The 18,895-nt window shown below is 43.0% G+C and overlaps 1 protein-coding gene across 1 annotated transcript in view; it reads left to right on the forward strand.

Annotated features, from left to right (window-relative positions):
• The window catches only part of NSG2 (neuronal vesicle trafficking associated 2), a 44,674-nt gene extending 28,300 nt beyond the window's left edge, over positions 1-16,374 (forward strand). Inside the window, exons 4-5 of the mRNA XM_032801499.2 lie at positions 12,737-12,847; positions 14,419-16,374. Of these exons, the coding sequence (XP_032657390.1) occupies positions 12,737-12,847; positions 14,419-14,610 (303 nt within the window). The 3' untranslated portion in view covers positions 14,611-16,374. The remainder of the gene's footprint in view (positions 1-12,736; positions 12,848-14,418) is intronic.
• The last annotated feature ends 2,521 nt before the right edge of the window (positions 16,375-18,895 follow it).

The following is an 18,895-nucleotide window of genomic DNA, read 5'->3' on the forward strand; positions in this document are numbered from 1 at the left end:
TACACGGGACACGTTTTCTCCTCTCTCTGCCTGCACATGGCAGGGCAACCCCTAAAATACCCACTATGACATCACAGAAGTGTCATAGTGGACAGACCCCAAAACCTGTGTGTGTTCGCCTCTGATTGGCACAAGCAATGTTTTTACCAAATAGGGGAGCGGGTGCCAAAAAGTCTGGCTTTGCCCCCAAAAGGTGAGGTAATGCATATTGTTGTAGAATGGGTCCAACACTGAATGACAAAAGAAGAGGCCAAGGCAATACCGGCCTGGGCAAGTACTACAGGATGCAGACAGGAACCCATTCTAACAGTGCCCTGACCACTAGACCATTCTTCCTCCCTATGTGATAGCCACCATCTTGGCTGACACACTGGGGATTGAACTAAGGACAACAAGAATTAAATGCCCGAGCTGCTACAGTTTGATCTAAAAAGGCAAGACTCCCTTGATGGGGCTGTAACAGACTAAGATCCTCTGTGGACTGGGAACAGAGGGGGACCTGTAAAACATGCTAACCAGTAGGTTATGTATTCATCAAACTCTTTCACCTGATCAAATTAATGTTGTTCTCTTACTATTCCTCAAGTGCTAACTGGGAGGAGCTCCTTTCCGAGTGGGTTTGGAATTGAAAATGGTGATTCTGTTTTATAGACCTGATCCTGCAGACCTTATTCATGTTAGCAGATCCCTGGTAGGCTTGGGTCCTCAGTGAATGAGGGTATATGAGTGGGAATATGACCTCCATGTCTACAGTAATGAATGCTGCTGACAGCTTCACCATGCACAATCCAACACAATATAAACAGGGAAACCAGAGAGAAGATTAAATTCTGGAGAGCGTCCAGTGAGAGATTGAGTTCTGTCAGTCAAAGGGTTGGGGGAGAGACATTTTGTTGGTGACACATCACATTCTCTCTTGCCCTCCCACTGCATTTAAAAGTACCTTTGGTGAGCTGAGGCTTCTACAGTCAAGTGCCACGTGCAATAAAGGGAATGAAATGTCATGGATTAAACATTGCACAACATGATGGGATGTTATAAGATGCTGATAATGAAAGGTCAGCAATGGAAGGAAGTGTCTTTGTACAATAGTCCATTAATTGAATAACCTACTCATATTAGTGAGTTAGAAAGAAGTCACTTCCACTCTTGCTCAGCACCTTTTTCTGAAGGTCCATTTATAAAAATTGTACGCCATGTGTTAACTGGGAATTTGGATTAGAAAATAAAGTCATTACAGTTGGCATTCCTGAGCAACCAGCATGTGAGACTGGAAAACGGAGTTAAATTTAAGAGGAGAACTTCAGTGTTTGATCATTAAGCATCCTGAATCTGACCTTGGCTGTACATGTGTAGCTTGCGTTGAAATCATCCTGTCCTCTGTACATGTCACCATGTATCTTAGCAAATCAGCACTGGCACTTGACACATGGCATAGGATATGTTACTGTGTGCTTCAGCCATATGGAAGGCCAAGATTGAAACCATCTAACAGTGACTGATAAGCTTCTGCACATCAGTGGGATTTGCAGCATCTTGGTGCCATTGCTGGGTTGATAAGATGGCAGAAAGGACTCATTTTTGTTGGAAGGAAAAAAATCAGTTATTTCCTGTCTGATGTACCTGCAGTAAGCTATTTCTTATGGGTAACAGAGGAAGAACTGTTTAAGGCACTCAGTGCAAAATCTTGTAATTAAAGTGGAAATTAATTAGCGTTCAACATTTCAAGCCTCTCCATAGAAAATGGCATTTTAGAACTTCCATAAGAAACGGGCTTGCAAACTGAGCAACATATTTTCCGTTCAGGGCCTTTGACTTGGCACAGAAAGATGTCATACAGACGGCAGCTGGCACCATGCATATCTAAAGAGATCTGAGGCTATTAGTGCCTAAACAGGCACTAGAAATTATGTTACATGATGAAGACTAGCTAATGTAATTGAGCCAGCTAGTTAGTGTGTACATAATTTAATTATTTGACAAATTGCTTGGGATCATGGCATTCTTGTTCCAAAACTCATGCTGTGCTCACAGTGTTACAAGGCACAGGGCATGGGCAGTTAGTTGTTGAGGGGAACACATATCTCAGTAGATGGGTGCTTCTTTCTTAAATTACAAGATAAAGAGAGGTATGGCAGCATTAGAGATTGTGGAAACCAGAGTCGTGGAGCCAGGAAAGGAGTCAGAGGGGACTTGACTGAGATAGAAAATTGGTACAGAGATGGTTGATGTTGCTTCAAGTAGATATACTTGCTATTTTAGGGGATAATGTCATGGACATAGTCTCCTCCTGTTCATTGGCCCCACCCCACAGGACCTATGGAACCTGATTTCTGTGGAGCATTTGCTGAGGGGCTTCCACAGGATCTCAAAGGACGTGGAAGAATGATGGAATAAGCATGACACATTTTCCCATCCTCTTGCATAGCCCTGTGTCCTCTCTGCTCACAGAAGCCAAAGAGACGGTAAAGATAATCAAATCTTACGTTTCATGACATAAGTTGACTGCCATAGGGCTATTTTCCCCCTTGCACTGAAAATTGGTTAGATTCATTTTGGGGAATTTTTCTCTTATTTGAACAAGCTGGAACCAGATCAGCTCAGAGGCTGATTCTGTATACTGAACTGTATATTCCTAAACAGCACCCAAGCAAATAGGAAGAATCAATTGTGCCCCGTCTTATTTATCTTTTTAGTCTGATCCTTTCTTCCTTTCCTTCCCAGGAACTTCATATAAAGCAGGAGTAAAATGCAGCTTTTTTAAAATCCTGATAAATGCAGCCAGATCTGTTTTTGCTTACAGAGCCACTCAGATCATGTGACCAAGAGCATGATGCTGGCCATGGGGTAGGTGGTTTCTACGTGATTGGACTAAATATTGTATTAAAATCTAATTATTGGCTTGGAGAAGTTGTGGGATTAAGGGAAAAATTACACTCCTAAAATTTTTCAGCATCGACTGTAAATCCTTCTAATAAAATCATCCTGAGTTTATAGCGAGATGTCTTCATAGCCAAAAACTTTCTACTGACTAGCAGAAGCTCTGTGGATTGGTAACAACTGATTAACGATTTTTTGTGTGTGCTTGTGCAGTGAACGAGGTTGTCAATTGAATTCATAGGTTTCCAAATGAAATGACATTAATTTGTCCAAAACTCTCATATGGGAAGAGACTTGTTTTTTATTGGCATTATGCCCCTCCTGTTAAAATTATTTTGGCAGAAATCCTGCAGATCTAAGTGCTAAAAGTTCCCCTATATAGATTCTTTGTTCTTGCATAAAGGGAGACTCTCAAAAAAACATTAACTTTTCACTGCTGGGATTTCATGTGAAATGTCACATTAATTGCCTACCGCTGAGTAATGTCATATACTCAGTGTCTTGAAGAGTTGAACGCTCTGCTTCTTTGGTGGCCTCATTCCCTGGGAAAGTGGATGTGAAGAGAGAGGGTATGTCTACACTGCACGATTATTTCGAATTAGCTTAAACTGATATTACAAAACAGATCTAATAAATTGGTTCGCGGTCACAGTGGGGATACAAAGTCGATTGTTTGCGTCCTGGTCAAGCTACTCATCGTCAGGAGCGGTGCACTGTGGTAGTGTTCTCACTATCATAGTTCTACTTCGGTTGAGAGCACAGTGCCTGATGGGCAGAAAACATTGCCCGGGTGGTGCTGGGACAGGCACCCTCTTTGTGAAGGCAGCAGACACCTTTTGGCGTTTTTCCGCGGAGTGGCTGAGCCAACGCCATAGCACGCAATCATGGACCTGGATCAAACGGTATCCTGACGTGTCACACCTTGCGTTATCTTCTGCCAGGCATTCAGTACACAGAGGGTGACATTACGTACTCAAGGAATTATTTAATTTTACTTCTCTTCACGTGCTGGGGGAGGGAAGAGATGACGAGCTGTCATAACACGCAAGAACACGTGGTATTAAGCGAAGACAATTGGCGTCAGCAAGATGAATAGTTTTTCCAAGAGATTGCTGTGGAGACTGGTAGCTGTGTCTTATTACCCTCTCCCTTCCCTCATGAGCTCCGTTGAGTCCTGGATCCCGTTACGGTGTTGAACGCACCGTGGTATCCCTGGATTTATTTTTCAAACGCTTTGGCATTCCTGTTTTTAACGGAGCTCTGATAAACAGATTTGGTTACATACGGCGATCGATTAGTATCCGTAAGGTTCATCAGGAGCTACTTTTGATTTGACTGTCATCGAGCCCGTGCTGATCAGAGTGGCAGTGAAAGAGGAATGTCATTTACAGGTCTCGGGCTTTTTCCTGTTTAACGCCACTGCGCATCCGAGTTGGATTGTTGGACCAGAGGTCAGTGGTGGCATTCTGTGGGATACCTCTAGGAGGAATAATGTCGATTCGTCAACGAACTATCCGAGTTATCACTTCGAATTTAGGCTTTCTCGTCTGGGAGGATTCGAAATCAATAAGGAGCCTTTAAATCGATATTAATGACGACGTGTGTGAAGGGTACAGCGTTAAATGGTATAATAGCCATTACGTCTAAGTGATGTGACTGGCAGTAGATTCAGAGCAGGGTAATAAGTAATACTAGGAACTATACTGTAGGTTCACAAGGGCGTGTGGCCTCCAAAACTCACTGTTCTCAAATCATTCCATGTGGTACAGTACCAGGAAAAGTGCAACATTTTCTTCCATTATCCCCCCAGGTAACTCTTCCATGGAGGAATGTTGATCTTTGCCAGGAATGAATTTTGGTTGCTGCATAGCACAGCTCTATGCAAATGTCTGGTGTTACTATTTGTCTTGTTGGTGCTATCAAAGTGATTAATTCTATAGTGCACTTCGGTAATGGCGATTGTCTCTCCTAATCTGACTAATCTCTGCTTCCTAAACAAGATTCTGAATGGAAAGTGTAGGGCAGTGGTGACAACCTTCGAAGTGCTTGTGGAGTCTCATTTATTTCATCTAATTTAAGGTTTGCTGCCAGTAATACATTTAACAGTTTTAGATGGTCTCTTTCAAGTCTATATATATTACTAACTTCTATTGTTGTATGTAAAGTAAATAAGGTTTTAAATTTTAGAAGCTTCCTTTACAAATTAATAAATGCAGGCCTCCTTTAAATTAATTAAAATGGAAGTAAATAGTTTTGTAAAATGTTTAGAGTTCCTTTAAAATTAAATTAAATGCAGAGCTTCCCTTTAAATTAAATTAAAATGGAAGGAGGAGGGAGAAAGTGGACTTTTAGACATTGATCCAAAGCTATGAAGTTGATTGGGAATCTTTCATTGATTTAGTGGCTTTGATCATAGGCTCTAGTTTCAGGGATCTGTGTGGTGTGTGTGTGTGCGCGGCGGTTTTTTCATTCTATCCGTAAGTTATTTCTGGAAGGACAAAGTAAATAAGGTTTTTAAAATGTTTAAGAAGCTTCCTTTAAAATTAAATTAAAATGCAGAGCCCCCTCCTTTAAAATTAAATTAAAATGGAAAGTAAATAAGGTTTTTAAAATGTTTAAGAAGCTTCCTTTAAAATTAAATTAAAATGCAGAGCCCCCTCCTTTAAAATTAAATTAAAATGGAAAGTAAATAAGGTTTTTAAAATGTTTAAGAAGCTTCCTTTAAAATTAAATTAAAATGCAGAGCCCCCTCCTTTAAAATTAAATTAAAATGGAAAGTAAATAAGGTTTTTAAAATGTTTAAGAAGCTTCCTTTAAAATTAAATTAAAATGCAGAGCCCCCTCCTTTAAAATTAAATTAAAATGGAAAGTAAATAAGGTTTTTAAAATGTTTAAGAAGCTTCCTTTAAAATTAAATTAAAATGCAGAGCCCCTTCCTTTAAAATTAAATTAAAATGGAAAGGGAGGAGGGAGAAAGTGAATTTAGACATTGATCCAAAGCCTATTGAAGTTGATGGGAATCCTTTCATTGATTTCAGTGGCTTTGGATCAGGCTCTTAGTTTCCAGGGGAATTCTGTGTGTGTGTGTGTGTGCACGCGCGCGCGTTTTCTCCTACTTCTATTCCAGTAGAGTGATCTTCTGGCAAGGACCCTTTTTCCAACAGATTTTTGGGATACACATGTGAGGTGTGTGACATCCCTTGGGGTACAACCTGGACTGTGGAATTACTGTGCCCTCTTAATTCTCTGACTCAGGGTACCTCTCACACTGCTTTGCTAGTGACAAGAAGCCTCTTCAGGCTTTGTTCTCACACAGCCCTTAGCATGTGAAGACATACTCAAAGTTACACAAATACTCTCCCAAGCCACTCATGAACTGAATACAGGGAGACCCCCAGAAATTCCCCCAGCCTTGCATCCCAAAAATGTACATCTTACACTGCTTCTTGATCAATGCAAGCTCATTAATTAGTTTGCCACTCAAAGAGTAGCAGGCATGCGCCAGCCTCTGTAACCTGAGCAGACTCCCTGAGCACTTTAGACAAACAAACTGGTTGAGATTAAACCTCAAAATAAGTTTATTAACTAGCGAAAGATAGATTTTAAGTGATTATAAGTGGGATGCATAAAGGTTAGAGTTAATAACATAAGAAATAAAAAGTAAACACTCATTCTAAATCCTAAACTTTATTAGGCTAAACAAGATTTGAATTAAACAGTTTTTCTCACCCTATTAGACATTGCAGGCAGTTTTCAGTTCACAGTTCGTACTAATTAGAAAGCCTTCTAGTCCTCCCACCCCACAATTCGAGACTACTTTTTGTCTTCCAAATGATCTTGTGTTGAGATGGGGGAGGAGAGAAAGGCCCCATGGTGATGTCACTGTCCCTCATTTATACTTTTCTCCAGGTGCTAGAAAAATCCATGCTATGTCGTGGGGTTAGGCAGCCCTCATGGTATACGTGAGTTGCTGACCATCCTTCGTTATGAATTGCAAATTTTTGCTTGCACCTGTGGGCTTCATGGGGTTTGGTACATAAGGCCTCCGTGTTTACAGTTTTTTTGTCCTCTCTGAGGGGATAATCTATGGGTATTTCCCAGCCTCACAGCATTTCAGTAACAAACGTAGCAAAATCTCATAAGTTCATTGACACTGATGATACATTTCAACAGGACAGTAATGGTCACTAGATTATGACTTTTCCATAGAGACCTCACCGGGCATACGTTGCACAAGGTGTATCATAATTTGGTAAAAGAAGTGACCATAATGGTGTAGACTGTTTCACCGCTGGTCAAAAACTTCTCCCATTAGCCCAATCCTGCTGCCACACACAACAGATTCATGCCTGCAGTGCTTGTAGGTTTTGTCAGCTGAGTACATTTTATTTCCCCTAAGTGAGTGTTTATATTGCTTTGAGGCTGCTGAGGTTCATGGTATTCATTTTTTTTTAGAATGTGGAGGTTTATTAGTTATTGCAGCAATGTGAGTCTTTGGTATTTGAATGTTAATGAAACTTTGTATTTTGTGGAATAACTAGGGAGCTGGATCTTAGCTCAGGCTTGGCAATATATTTGTGGGTGGATTTTTTCTTCTCTTTCCCCCCTAGGTTTTAAAACCTTATGTGACATTTCATCCCAGATCAATTTTACGTTATGTATCATCATGTATAATATTGTGTCACGCTGTAATTTTGCAAGTGCATGAAACTGCAGCAGAGAGGAAAGTGGGCTCATTTACACAAGGGAGGGAGAAAAAGGCTAATACAACTGCCTGGTTCTAGGAGGTTATGAACTGGGTGTTAGCATTTTGCTGCTACAATAGAACGTGTCTAAGAAGAGCCTATTGTCATGAGAGTCTCAGTTGGCAGAGAGGAAAGGGACTGGTAGTGTCAGATTATTAATGATTTCTCATTTAGCATGAACATTAACATGGGATTTAGCAGAGTAGGGGATATTCCTGGGGCCCCAAAGAGCTCAAATACCGAGACTGGTCTTTCACCCTTATGAAAAACAAGTAATTTGACCACCTTAGCTGGCTTAGAAGGTTAGAGAGGGACTTTGCCTCTGCCATCCTTATGGCCAGTTTCCAGTGTTAGTCTCTAGACTTGGGAGATGATAATCTCACAGTTTTGGGACTATCCTCCCACTCCCATTCTCTTCTCAAGCGGCAAATTAGCCCAGATGCTAGAACTGGGCTTGAGAGAGCCTGGTTGGTCTGCCCTGTAGAAGCAGGATATTGTGCTGTACACATGGGAGGCAGAGACTGAATGGGCTTTGATGTAGTGAAAGTCCAATGAATTGTACTATATCTCTGGTAGGGGAAGGTTGTGGGAACTGAAAAATAGGTCAGAGGATGAGTAACCTCTTGCTATGTAGAAACAGCAGGTTGGTTTTTTGACAAGTATGGTTTTCTTAGGTGTATTGATGCACATATTCAGTGTAACTTTGTGTCCTTCTTTGATCTTACACTTGCCCTGATCCCACATCAGTCCCCTCCAATCAACCCAGAGTAACAAGATTCCTGTGCTATATACGGTAAATAGTGCAGAGCAACAGCACCATATAGTTCAACACTTCATTCTCAGGCCTTTTAACCAGCATCAAGGGCTGCCCTCCAAACACTCATATTAGCATAGCAACATGTATGTCTTGCCGTAGTGCCATCTCACCAACTTGCAGGGGAGCTCAGTCACCATCATTATCAAACTACCCATCCTCAACACACTGCCAGTTGTGATCATCAGAAGTGTGCGAGCTCATAATTTCCTGTATTAAATGAGATGGGGCTGGTGGCAGGAGCTGTTTTTCTGCCGTGGCTTGCCAGAGCTGGGATGGTTTTTCAGGACGTGCTATAAGATAAATGTTTTCCCAAGCCTCTTGCTGGAGTGGTGAGTGAAGGGAAAGTGGTGGGTTGCAGACAGTGAAGAGATGGAGCCGGTTCGTGCAAACCGGTTGTTAAATTTAGAAGCTGGTTTCGAGCCGGTTGTTAAAGGGGTGGGCAAACTCCAGCCCATGGGACCATCCTGTCCGGCCCGCCTGAGCTCCCAGCCAGGGAAGCTCTCCTGGCTCCTCCCCCACCTTCCCTCCTCTCGCAGAGCCCAGCGCCAGTGCTCTGGACTGTTCCTGGGTAGCTCTGCAGCTCCTGCCGCTTTGAGTGGCAAGGTAAGGCAGCGCCTGCAAGCTCCAGTGGGCCGCGCAGCATCGATACACGCTGCCCTGAGCAGCATGGTAAGGGGGCCAGGCCAGGGCTGGGAGGAGGGGTTAGATAAGGGGCAGGGAGCAGTTGGAAGGGGTGGAGGTTCTGGGGGAGCGGTCAGGGGATAGGGAATGGAGGGGGAGATGGGTAGGCGTGGGAGTTCCGGGGGTCTGTTGGGGAGGTGGTGGATGGGGTCAGGGCAGTGGATGGAGTGGGACGAGTTGGGTAGGAGGTGGGGGGTCTCGGGCTTGTACTCACCAGGCGGCGCTTAATAACTGGTTCCCTACTGGGTCGGCGGCAGCACTTCGGTGGCAGGTCGTTCACTCGCTCCAGGTCTTCAGCGGCACTGAAGGACTTGTGGCTGAAGTGCCACCGAAAACCCGGAGCAAATGAAGGACCTGCTGCCGAAGTGCTGCCGAAGACCCAGTAGGGAACCAGTTATTAACATTCTGGCAGCTTGTCACTGGTTGCAGATCTTCAGCGGATGAGAGTTTTTCTCAGGATACATATCTCTTGAGTATTTATTTGGATGTGTTTTTATTTCAAAGTACCGGTAGTACTTTTACATTGCACCTGCAGAATCTGACAGGGAATTGAAAAAGCCAGTTAAACAGATTAGACAGTAAACTTTGGGGCAGAGACCATGCCTGCCTCTGTGTTTGCACAGCACCTAGCACCATGGGGCCCTTATCCTGATTGGCTACTATGATGTCAACCTTTTCTATGCTGCGTCTTCCTTTTCCACCCACTTCCTTCTAGCTGGGATGTAGCCCAGACCCCCTCCTGTTTAGCAATATGAAAAGGGCAGAGTGGCTATTTCCTCCAGGCTGAGAACCTCTGGGCTACCAGAATATAAATATCAAATAAATACCTATTGAAATTCACCTGCAAATCCAATTCATCATATAGTAAAAAGAGCCAACATCTTCATAGCTATGGGTAGTATTTTTCATGCAAATGTGCTGTGTTTCTACCAACCACCCCCGGTGCAGTACTGAATTCCCTGCAAGTTATATTTGATTAGGGCTGGCAATAAATATCTGAATCTCACCCTGCAGACACCCTGTGCTTACGTGACGCGCTTTTCAGCACATCAGGCCTCAAGGGGAAGGTTAGTTTGAAAGGTTCATTCTGGAAGGGGCTATGGCTTAACTAGATTAGGATACCAGAGAAGGTTGCAGAATTCACGGCAATCCTTGTGTTTGAGTCACCAAAGTCACTCTAGCCTCTATCTTGCCTGCCCTCATTATCTCTCTACATTTCATTCTAAAACTCTCCAATTTAACAAAGGGCTAATTAATCACTGCAGATGAGAGTATTCTTTTCCTCCCCTTTCTCCCCTTTGATTTGGAGTGGGCCTTCTGGAGTTAGATTCCGCAGGGGACATGTGACGTTAGCTGTACTCTTTCCATTCAACATTCTTACAACATCCGTTGAAAATGTAGCTTTGTATGTCTTGGCCATTGTAGGTAGCATTGCCAGGTTTACTGTAGCAGCATGTAGTATAAGTAATGAACCAGACACTGTGTGCTTGGGAATATACCTCACCATGTGGCACATCTTTTTGGAGTACTTACTAGGCCAGATCTGTTCCTGATTTGCAAGCAATCCCAACAGCCTATCTGAGCCCAGGTATGGATTCCTATCATACTGACCCTTAGAACTGCTAGAGAATTAAAGCAGAATACAGTGTGATCCAAGAGTCGGCTTTTTTTTTTTTAATTGAATTGGATGGTGCTACTATAGATTCTGAATTGCACAAGTCTGTGCTTTATTGCATAGACTAGTTACCTTTCCTGACAATTCTGTCTGCTTTGCCATAGTTCTGTTTTTTCTCTTTTCTTATCACCAGGCTACTGTGAATAGGTTAAGTGAGCAGCTTCTAGGAGTAGATACTATGGGTATGTATAATTAGTGGGGGCCCTATGATCCAAATAATAATAAAGTATACAACTTGCATCATTGAAAGAGAGAGATCTGAATATGTCTCTGCGTCTCCCTTTGCCATAGTAGTAAGCAGGAGGGCAGAACAAGCTAATTACTGCCTTAACCCTTTGTTTCAGCAGTTTCCTTGCCCTAGGGTCCCACACTTGCTTCACAAAACACAGAATCTGTTCCTGCAGCAAGACCCTTACAATCCCTCACCAGTGCAGGCAGCCACCCTGCAACCTTGGACAAGCATTAGGCCCGTCTGAGAAGCTGCTCCTGCCCTTTCCAGCCAGCCAAGCAGGTGGGGGAAGTGGCCATAAACGCTCTGCCTGCCAGGGGTTTTAAGCTTTAACTTCATTGCACTCCTCATGCCTGTCATCCCACAGAGCAAGAATGTGACCTCTGCTCTCCATAGTAGTGCAATGGGCTACATCTGAGCCCCAGGGATGATTATTTTTTCATGGCAATCCAGTTAGCATGATGCAACAGCCTTGACAGAACTGGGTAGTCATAGTATTGGCAGCACAAAGGCAGATTGCAGAGCTGAAGTCTTGTTTCGCTTTCTGCTGCCCACCTGCTGAACACCTGCTAGGATAAGCAAAATCTTTGGGAGATCAGTGCTATTGCTGAGCTGGATGTTCACAGTGAAACCTGAAACCACGAGAATTTCCCCTGATTTTGGGTTTCATTACAAACTTGAAACTCACATCAGATTTGTCAGAAGATCAGGGAGCATTTCAGGGCCCAATCCAGGTCTCAGTGGGAGATTTGCCTGATTTAAGACAGCAGGATCAGGTCCTCGGAATGAAGCTGGTAACTCCATTTCAAGAGAACCTGGGTGGTTTAGAGAAAATGGAATTGCACCAGTCAAGCTGAATGGCTCAGGTGGGGTAGCACATTCTGGCATGAGGGGACAGAACACTGAGTTGGGTCCAAAAAGGAGCATCGTGTGTGCTATTATCAGTGACCTAGCCAGGAGCCAGCAGCCACACAAGGGAAAGAGAAGCACTGGCCTGATCATCACCAGGCCCTCAATCTGCCTGAGCATACTGCCTGTGATCATCACTATACAGGACGTGTTAGCTGGTCCTTTGCCTGGCTCTTAAAACAAAGGGCTGGGTCACCATTCTGCAGCTATGTATGGTAGGGGAAGACACCCCTTTCCCTCCCACCAGGAAACCTAGGCAGAATTTAACCATGTAACATCAAGCTGGATGTAACTTAGAAGGCATAGAAGTATAGTGTGTCATGGAGACTTTTTTCTTGTTACCCACTCACCTGTCCTTGGTAAATGGAAATAATAGGATCTTACCAGGGCCAGGAGGCAACTTTGGCTACAGCTGGTTAGACAATGACTATTCCTCCAGTTTGTGACCTCTGGTTGACCCCAGCGGGCCCGTATGCAAATACTTTCTATTGATGCTAAGATCAGAGTGTGAGAACGCAAAGCCTTTTAGAGCACTAAATCTCCTAGTGAATATCTAGAAATGTGTAAGGGATTAAATGTAGAAAATGCAACATCAAAGGTCTTGGGTCGAGGGGGGAAGCATGTCAAAATTCAGGGATATTGGATGTAGCGCTCATTCAATTACTACGCTTAGTTAAGTACAGCACAGGGGAGTGAAGACTGCAGGGCACTAGAATGCTTGTTAATATATGTCATTTAATTGTGAGATTGCTTATATGCCATTTTGACATATGTAGAGTAATATTATCCCTCTTTTGTAGGTCACTATTCTCATAAGTTTGGCTCTTGCATTCCTTGCCTGCATAGTCTTTCTTGTGGTATACAAAGCCTTTACTTACGATCACAGTTGCCCAGATGGATTTGTTTATAAGGTAAGAGATTCCAGCCAGATAGATTCTATCATCTCTGACAATTCAATTGACTTCATGGTCAGAGTCTAACAGAGCATTTACAAGAATATGTTGAAAAGTGGTCAGTGTTTTGGAAAATGTGAACTTCCATCTGCTTCCATCATTTTATATTGTAATCGTCAGGATTAGATCTCTGTGAATGCCACAAACAAATGTCCCTAAATAATCCCTCATGTTTTGGAATGAATGCACTGCAGCTGAGTTTTGGGTTTGCTTCCCACAAACATTCAAGTGATCGAGTTTTTCTGGCATAAATGTTCATGCAAGGCAAATTTCAATGCTGCATGCACAAGCGTTCACTGATGCTGATTTTGAAATTCGCATGTGCAAGTATTTGAGAGGCATGCTTTTGCACCTCATCCAGTAGGCCAACAGAAACAAAACCATGTAACTTGTTTGACCAATCACAGCTAATCAATAGAGTTTGAATATCAGATAGTCATTGAGAACTGTTTGCTCAGTCCACAGAGTTAAAACAGTTTGCAAAACATATCATTGACTGACTATTTACAGTGAATAAATTCATAGAGGTCTTAATTCTTTGGGGATATTCTATGAACAGGAAAAGAGGCTCAGTTATTCGATATATTGTTCATTGTAAATTATTCTCTTAGTGTACATAAAATCAGAGAGGAGATGAGTCATGACTTTTGAATTCTGAACGTGAATTTCCTCAGAGTTCATGCACTTTGGATTTAGTGTTCTGCTCTGGTCTTTAATCACACTAGAATGGGGTGGGGGGAGAACTAGATGGCTAAGGGACATGCTAATTGTAAATGGGGCCCTTCACCTCCAGGTCACCACTATCAATCTGAGCAGGTTGGACCAAAGGTTCTTACCATTTGTTGGCTCTTCTGTGGCCTATACAAAGCAAATTGGTTTTCTCAGTACAGTTCTTAGTGGACAAGGGTCCACATTACACCAGTAGAGACTAGTTGGCAGCCTCAGCACAGAGGAGAAGCACAGAAAGGGCCATGGAGACTGAACTGGTCACCTATCTCTAGGGCTGGTCTTCCTGCAGGTCAGAGATAAGGCATGGTAGCAGGGTAGCATATAAGCAGCTTACATTGCTTCTGCCTGGCTTGTATCTGTTCTACAGATTAATAGAGAACATCAGTCTGCAGGGCTGTCAATCCAACACTTTGTGAGCTAAACGACGTCCTCTCCCAGTACCGCTGGCAGGTGCCTGATCTTAGTGCGTTCCAGTGCCGTGCCAGAGCAGCAAGATCCCTATTCTGTAATTCTGGTTCTGTTTCACGGAATGAAACCAGTCTTAATTAGGGCTGCCAATTCCAGCAGGTTTTGACATCTGTTGACCCTGTCTCAGAGCCCTGTGCTATCTAATGTTTCTTGGCATCCCCCAAGCTATTTGTCAATAGAGGAGCACATATGTTTCCATTGGCACAAGAAGCCCAATTGCTATGAATCAGTGAGTTCAGTCAGTCATCCACGTGAGAACGAACGGGGAATTTAAAATAAATGTAAAGTGATGTGACTGCTACTTACTTATCCTGCTTTTTCCCTCTCTCCAGCATAAGAGATGTATCCCAGCCTCCCTGGATGCCTATTACTCAGCACAGGATTCCAATTCCCGGGGCAGATTCTATACTGTCATAAGCCATTACAGCATGGCTAAGCAAACCAGCTCACGGTCTGTATCGCCCTGGCTTTCTTCGGGATCGGTAAACCATGAAGCCAAGGCTGCCAAGACAGAAGGCCATTAAAACTACTCAGTAGTGACGGGAGGGGTTGGGAGTAGGGAAACAACACCGTGTCTATGAAGTATCGCTCTGCCTCAGAGAGGGCGCAGTGCTAACAGCACAAGAAGAAGAAATGAAACTCAAGTGCAGGAGTCATCTTAATTGATATTTCTTTTCGTGCATTGTTCTCGTTGATTTGTAACCGAGCCAAGCTCTTGTACAAAGGCATGTTTGATGTTGACTGTAACTTTACGATGTAAAAATATTTTTAAAATCATTGCTTAAATATTTGTTAGAAAAATAAATGGAAAAACAAAAAAAGCAAATTCAGAAAACAACCAGAGAGGATGGAATCAGGCAAAGAGAATCTCCCAGAAACTGTATCTTTGGCAGAAATGTGTGAACCTAGAGCAGTATGTAACGGAAGAACATTTGAATACCTTGTTTGACATGCAGGGGTAGGAGGAAGTCTTTTACGAATCATGTCACTGGGTAGTTAAACTTGCCAGAGCAGGGTCCTTCTACTGGCAAACTGAGCTGCTCAAAATATGGTATCAGCATTAGTTTGTGGCCAGAGAAGTACACACGCATGTGTGTTCAGTCTGAGGTCTGAATTAAAAACAGAAGGATCTAGGGATTTGGAATACACAGTCATAATATTGGAGATTTTCAGTGGGTTTGTCAGGATTAAGTGTTTGGGACATAGAGCAGAAGAAGGAAGCTGTTGTGTTTAAATCTCTTCAGCACAGGACCGGGAGTCAGGCTCTATTCCCAGTTCTGTCACAGATTACCTGTGTGATCTTGGACAAGTCACATGGGGCCTGATCCTTTGAGATGCTGAGCACTTCTTTGGAGAGCAAAGAAACAAATAACTTCATTGTAAGTCTAGGATGCTTAGCACCTCGCAGGAGAGGGTTAGCACCTTAAAGGATCAAGCCCCCTCTGTGCCTCATTTCCCCCTTATCCTTATTTCATGGACATTACTTATGTGGGGATTGTGAGGGTTTGTCTGTTGGTGTGTAAAATATTTGGAGAGTTAACGATAGACAGTGCAATCAAAATTCAAAGTTTGAGTTGACTTATAAACCCGTGAACGTAAAAACAAACACCAAGCCGAGTCCAGCCCTGTACGGTGTTCAAACACAGCCCAGTATTTAGCTTGTAAACTGATCTGAGCAAGCATGTCTGTTTTGTAAGACTTGAGCAAAAGGAATTTTCTTTTTCAGAGCTGCCACCCAAAACATCTCAGTGTGACAGTTAGAATACTTGAGATCGCAGTCAGCTTGAGTTCAAAAGAATAAGCACCAGGAGTAGGACAAGATAGATGTTTGGGTTTGGAGTTTAAGGTTTGCATTTCACCAAGCCTGCTGATCAGATTTGTAGGTGTTGCAGGCTAGAAACTGGGAGCCAAACCCACTGGGCAGAGTTTTGTCCTTCATTATGCACACACAGCTGCTAGGGATTTGAATGGGACTAGCCTGGTGTAAGTGGGGGCAGGACTGAGCTGACAGGAGTCATGATAAGCAATTGTATAGTATAGCTAAAACTGTAGTGCCAAACCCCATCGTCTGATTCCCCCTCCCTCCATATTTCACCTGTAAATTCATTTCTCACTTGAAATGTACAAACCCCACCACAGAAAAATCAAAACTTCGACAAACGACTGAACAATTTATAATTTTGTGGTGTGCGTTTTGTCAGTAAGTAGCAGAGACTGAAGTATTTTTTGGTGTAATTCTTGAACTTTTCTGACAGGAAAAATAAAGCTAGATGTGTCTGAGAGTCTCAGCTGCCCTGAAGGGTTCCTTTTGTCTGTGTCCTGCTGTCATGCTGTGAAGAGGGAGCAGTGGGAATGTTTGTGTGCACGGAACTGCTGAGTGTGGTGGTGGCAGAGACGTCTGCTCTGTATTGGTGGAAATGGAAATGTTTGGAAGCTTCAGAGGTTGTTCAGAATTTGCTTGCATTTATTGCTGGTGGGGGGAACCTCAAACACTTTTATTTGTTTGTTTGCTTGTTTTTCAGCTGAAAAAAACCCTTCAAAACAAGAGGCTTTAGTGTGGGTGCATCTACTGGATCATCTGATTCTCAGTTATATAAGGCCCCCTTTTCACTGCTCTGGCAAAATAAAAGGACAGAAATATCGCAGAGGACTGCTGCAGCCTGCATGGAGCTGGCATATGGGTTCAATGCCATCCCTGATCCTAGTGTAGGGGACAAGTCAGGGAGTATAGGCTGGAGGTAGGGAATAGAAGGGGAGGGAGCAAGGAAGGGTTGTAGCCAGAATACACTGTGCTATGGCTATTCTTTGCTGGGCCCTGGGAAGGATAGTGTACCTTAGAGTAGCCCTGTGGTTACTCTAATTTACACCAGGGCTAGGTATGCTGCCAACTGCTTCAAGTTCAGAGAAGGAGAGTTCAAAAGCATAAACAACCTCCATCCCACTCACCCTGTCCCTCTAATTTCTGCCCCAAACACAGAAAGGAGGGAACTGAGGATAGGGTGCAACAATCTCTACAGGTTTTAAAGGTATTACCTCCATTTTAAGTGTGGAGAATGTTTCTAAGTTTGGTAGAATCTTTCAAGGAAACTTTGTCAGTAGTGTACTTTGACCACCTTTCCAGGGACACCAGTGAGAGTGTTGTCTATGTATTTACTGGGCTCAATAATAATGAGCAATGTTACAAGAGAATGGTACACGAAACCACAGATACACACATTACAAAAACTAGGGATGGGCTGTACCAAGAGCCTGGATCTGGCCACCCCTGAACTTTGGATCTATAGCCAAACTTTGTGGCTTGGTTTCTAGCAAAAACATTTCTTTTAATTCACCCAGTAGCTCTTTGAAATGGAATGACACTGTCTTTAAAGTTGCTAGTTTCTGCAGGCTCATGAAATGCTTTATAGTATTCCAATAAAACCTCTGGATGATTTCCCTTTTTGAAAAGCTCGGTTGTGAAATTGAGCCACTGTAGAAGAGGAATCACTGCTATTATAGGTCACCACAGAGAACCTGTGAAATGCATTAAAAAGGATATAGTGATCTCTTCCAAACTGAGTCACATTGTAATGACTGGTATTTCTATTGCATCTCTCATGGTAATACCTTAGTCCACTGTTTACTTTGATCAAAATTCCAGGAATCAAATTATTTGTATTCTTGGGTGGGAGGTATAATTGGATAAACTGAGTCAGTAGCAATAAAAGGTTTTTATTTAATAAAAGAAGAACCAAAATTGTATATGGAACAGAACAAAAAAGGGCTCAAGGGAGACACAGGGGATGGTAAAAGACAACTACAGCTAAAAGTTTAATCATTCAGCTCATTGCCATTGACCTGGTCTATGTTCAAGCTGCAATATAAATTCTAAGTTCAGCCACTTATTTTAGTCCCAGGAATGGGAAGAGACTTGATTGCTATTGCAGCACTTATCCTCTAGTGTTTTAAACAAAATGTTTAAAAGCTGTCACTCTTTTATTTTCAGGGGCTGGTTAGAGCATCTTGCTCAGCTGGGGTCAATGGGCTCTTCTTGTCTCAGCACCACACTGCTTGCTGCCTTTCGTGAAATCCAGAGTTCCTAGCATACACCCAGTGTCTCTGTAGAGGGGTGCTTTGTTCTGGGGAAGACCTCCTACGAAAGGACTAGGCCTACTTTAATTCATTCTGGTAACCTCCACTGTTGTATTTACACTCACAGTTATTTACCTGGGGCATATTATCGTCATGTCTGACGCTACCAAAGTAGCACTGCAATTACTCTTATCAAGAAACCTGGACTAATTGCCTCCTGGCTAAGTCAGCTGCTCAATATACTCCCCTTCCTGCTGCTTCCTCCATTTGACTATTACTTTTCTTTGTGTTGATTTCTACACAAAACCCTCATCCTCGTTTCTGGGCCCTCTATGTCCCCAGGTACCTTGCTGGCTACTGCTGGGGGAGGGTCAAATCCTCAAACAAAAAGCTTCCTCTATGTGGGCCATCAGCCAAGTCTGACAGCTGTTTGCTGACCCCAGTGATCACAAGCTGAATCAGCAGGAGGTAGGCTCAGGTTTAGCGTAAGCCCAATTTCCTGTGAAGTGTCTAGATTTTGACTAGCAGGGCTCCTACTCTCTCTTGGAGAAACAAGAAAGTGGCTGCATCTGCAGGTCTGGGGAAAGCTGTTGGTTACTGTTTTCCAGAGGGAGCTTAGAGACAAGTACTTCATTTGATAGCAAAAGGTGTTTGCAGTATCTTGCATGGAGACCAGAAAAGGTGGAGGAAAATCAGATGTACCTTTAAAAATGAAAATTTCCCACAGACCCTTCTTAT

The sequence above is a fragment of the Chelonoidis abingdonii genome, chromosome 7, assembly GCF_003597395.2.
Source record: "Chelonoidis abingdonii isolate Lonesome George chromosome 7, CheloAbing_2.0, whole genome shotgun sequence".
Lineage (NCBI taxonomy): Eukaryota > Metazoa > Chordata > Testudines > Testudinidae > Chelonoidis > Chelonoidis abingdonii.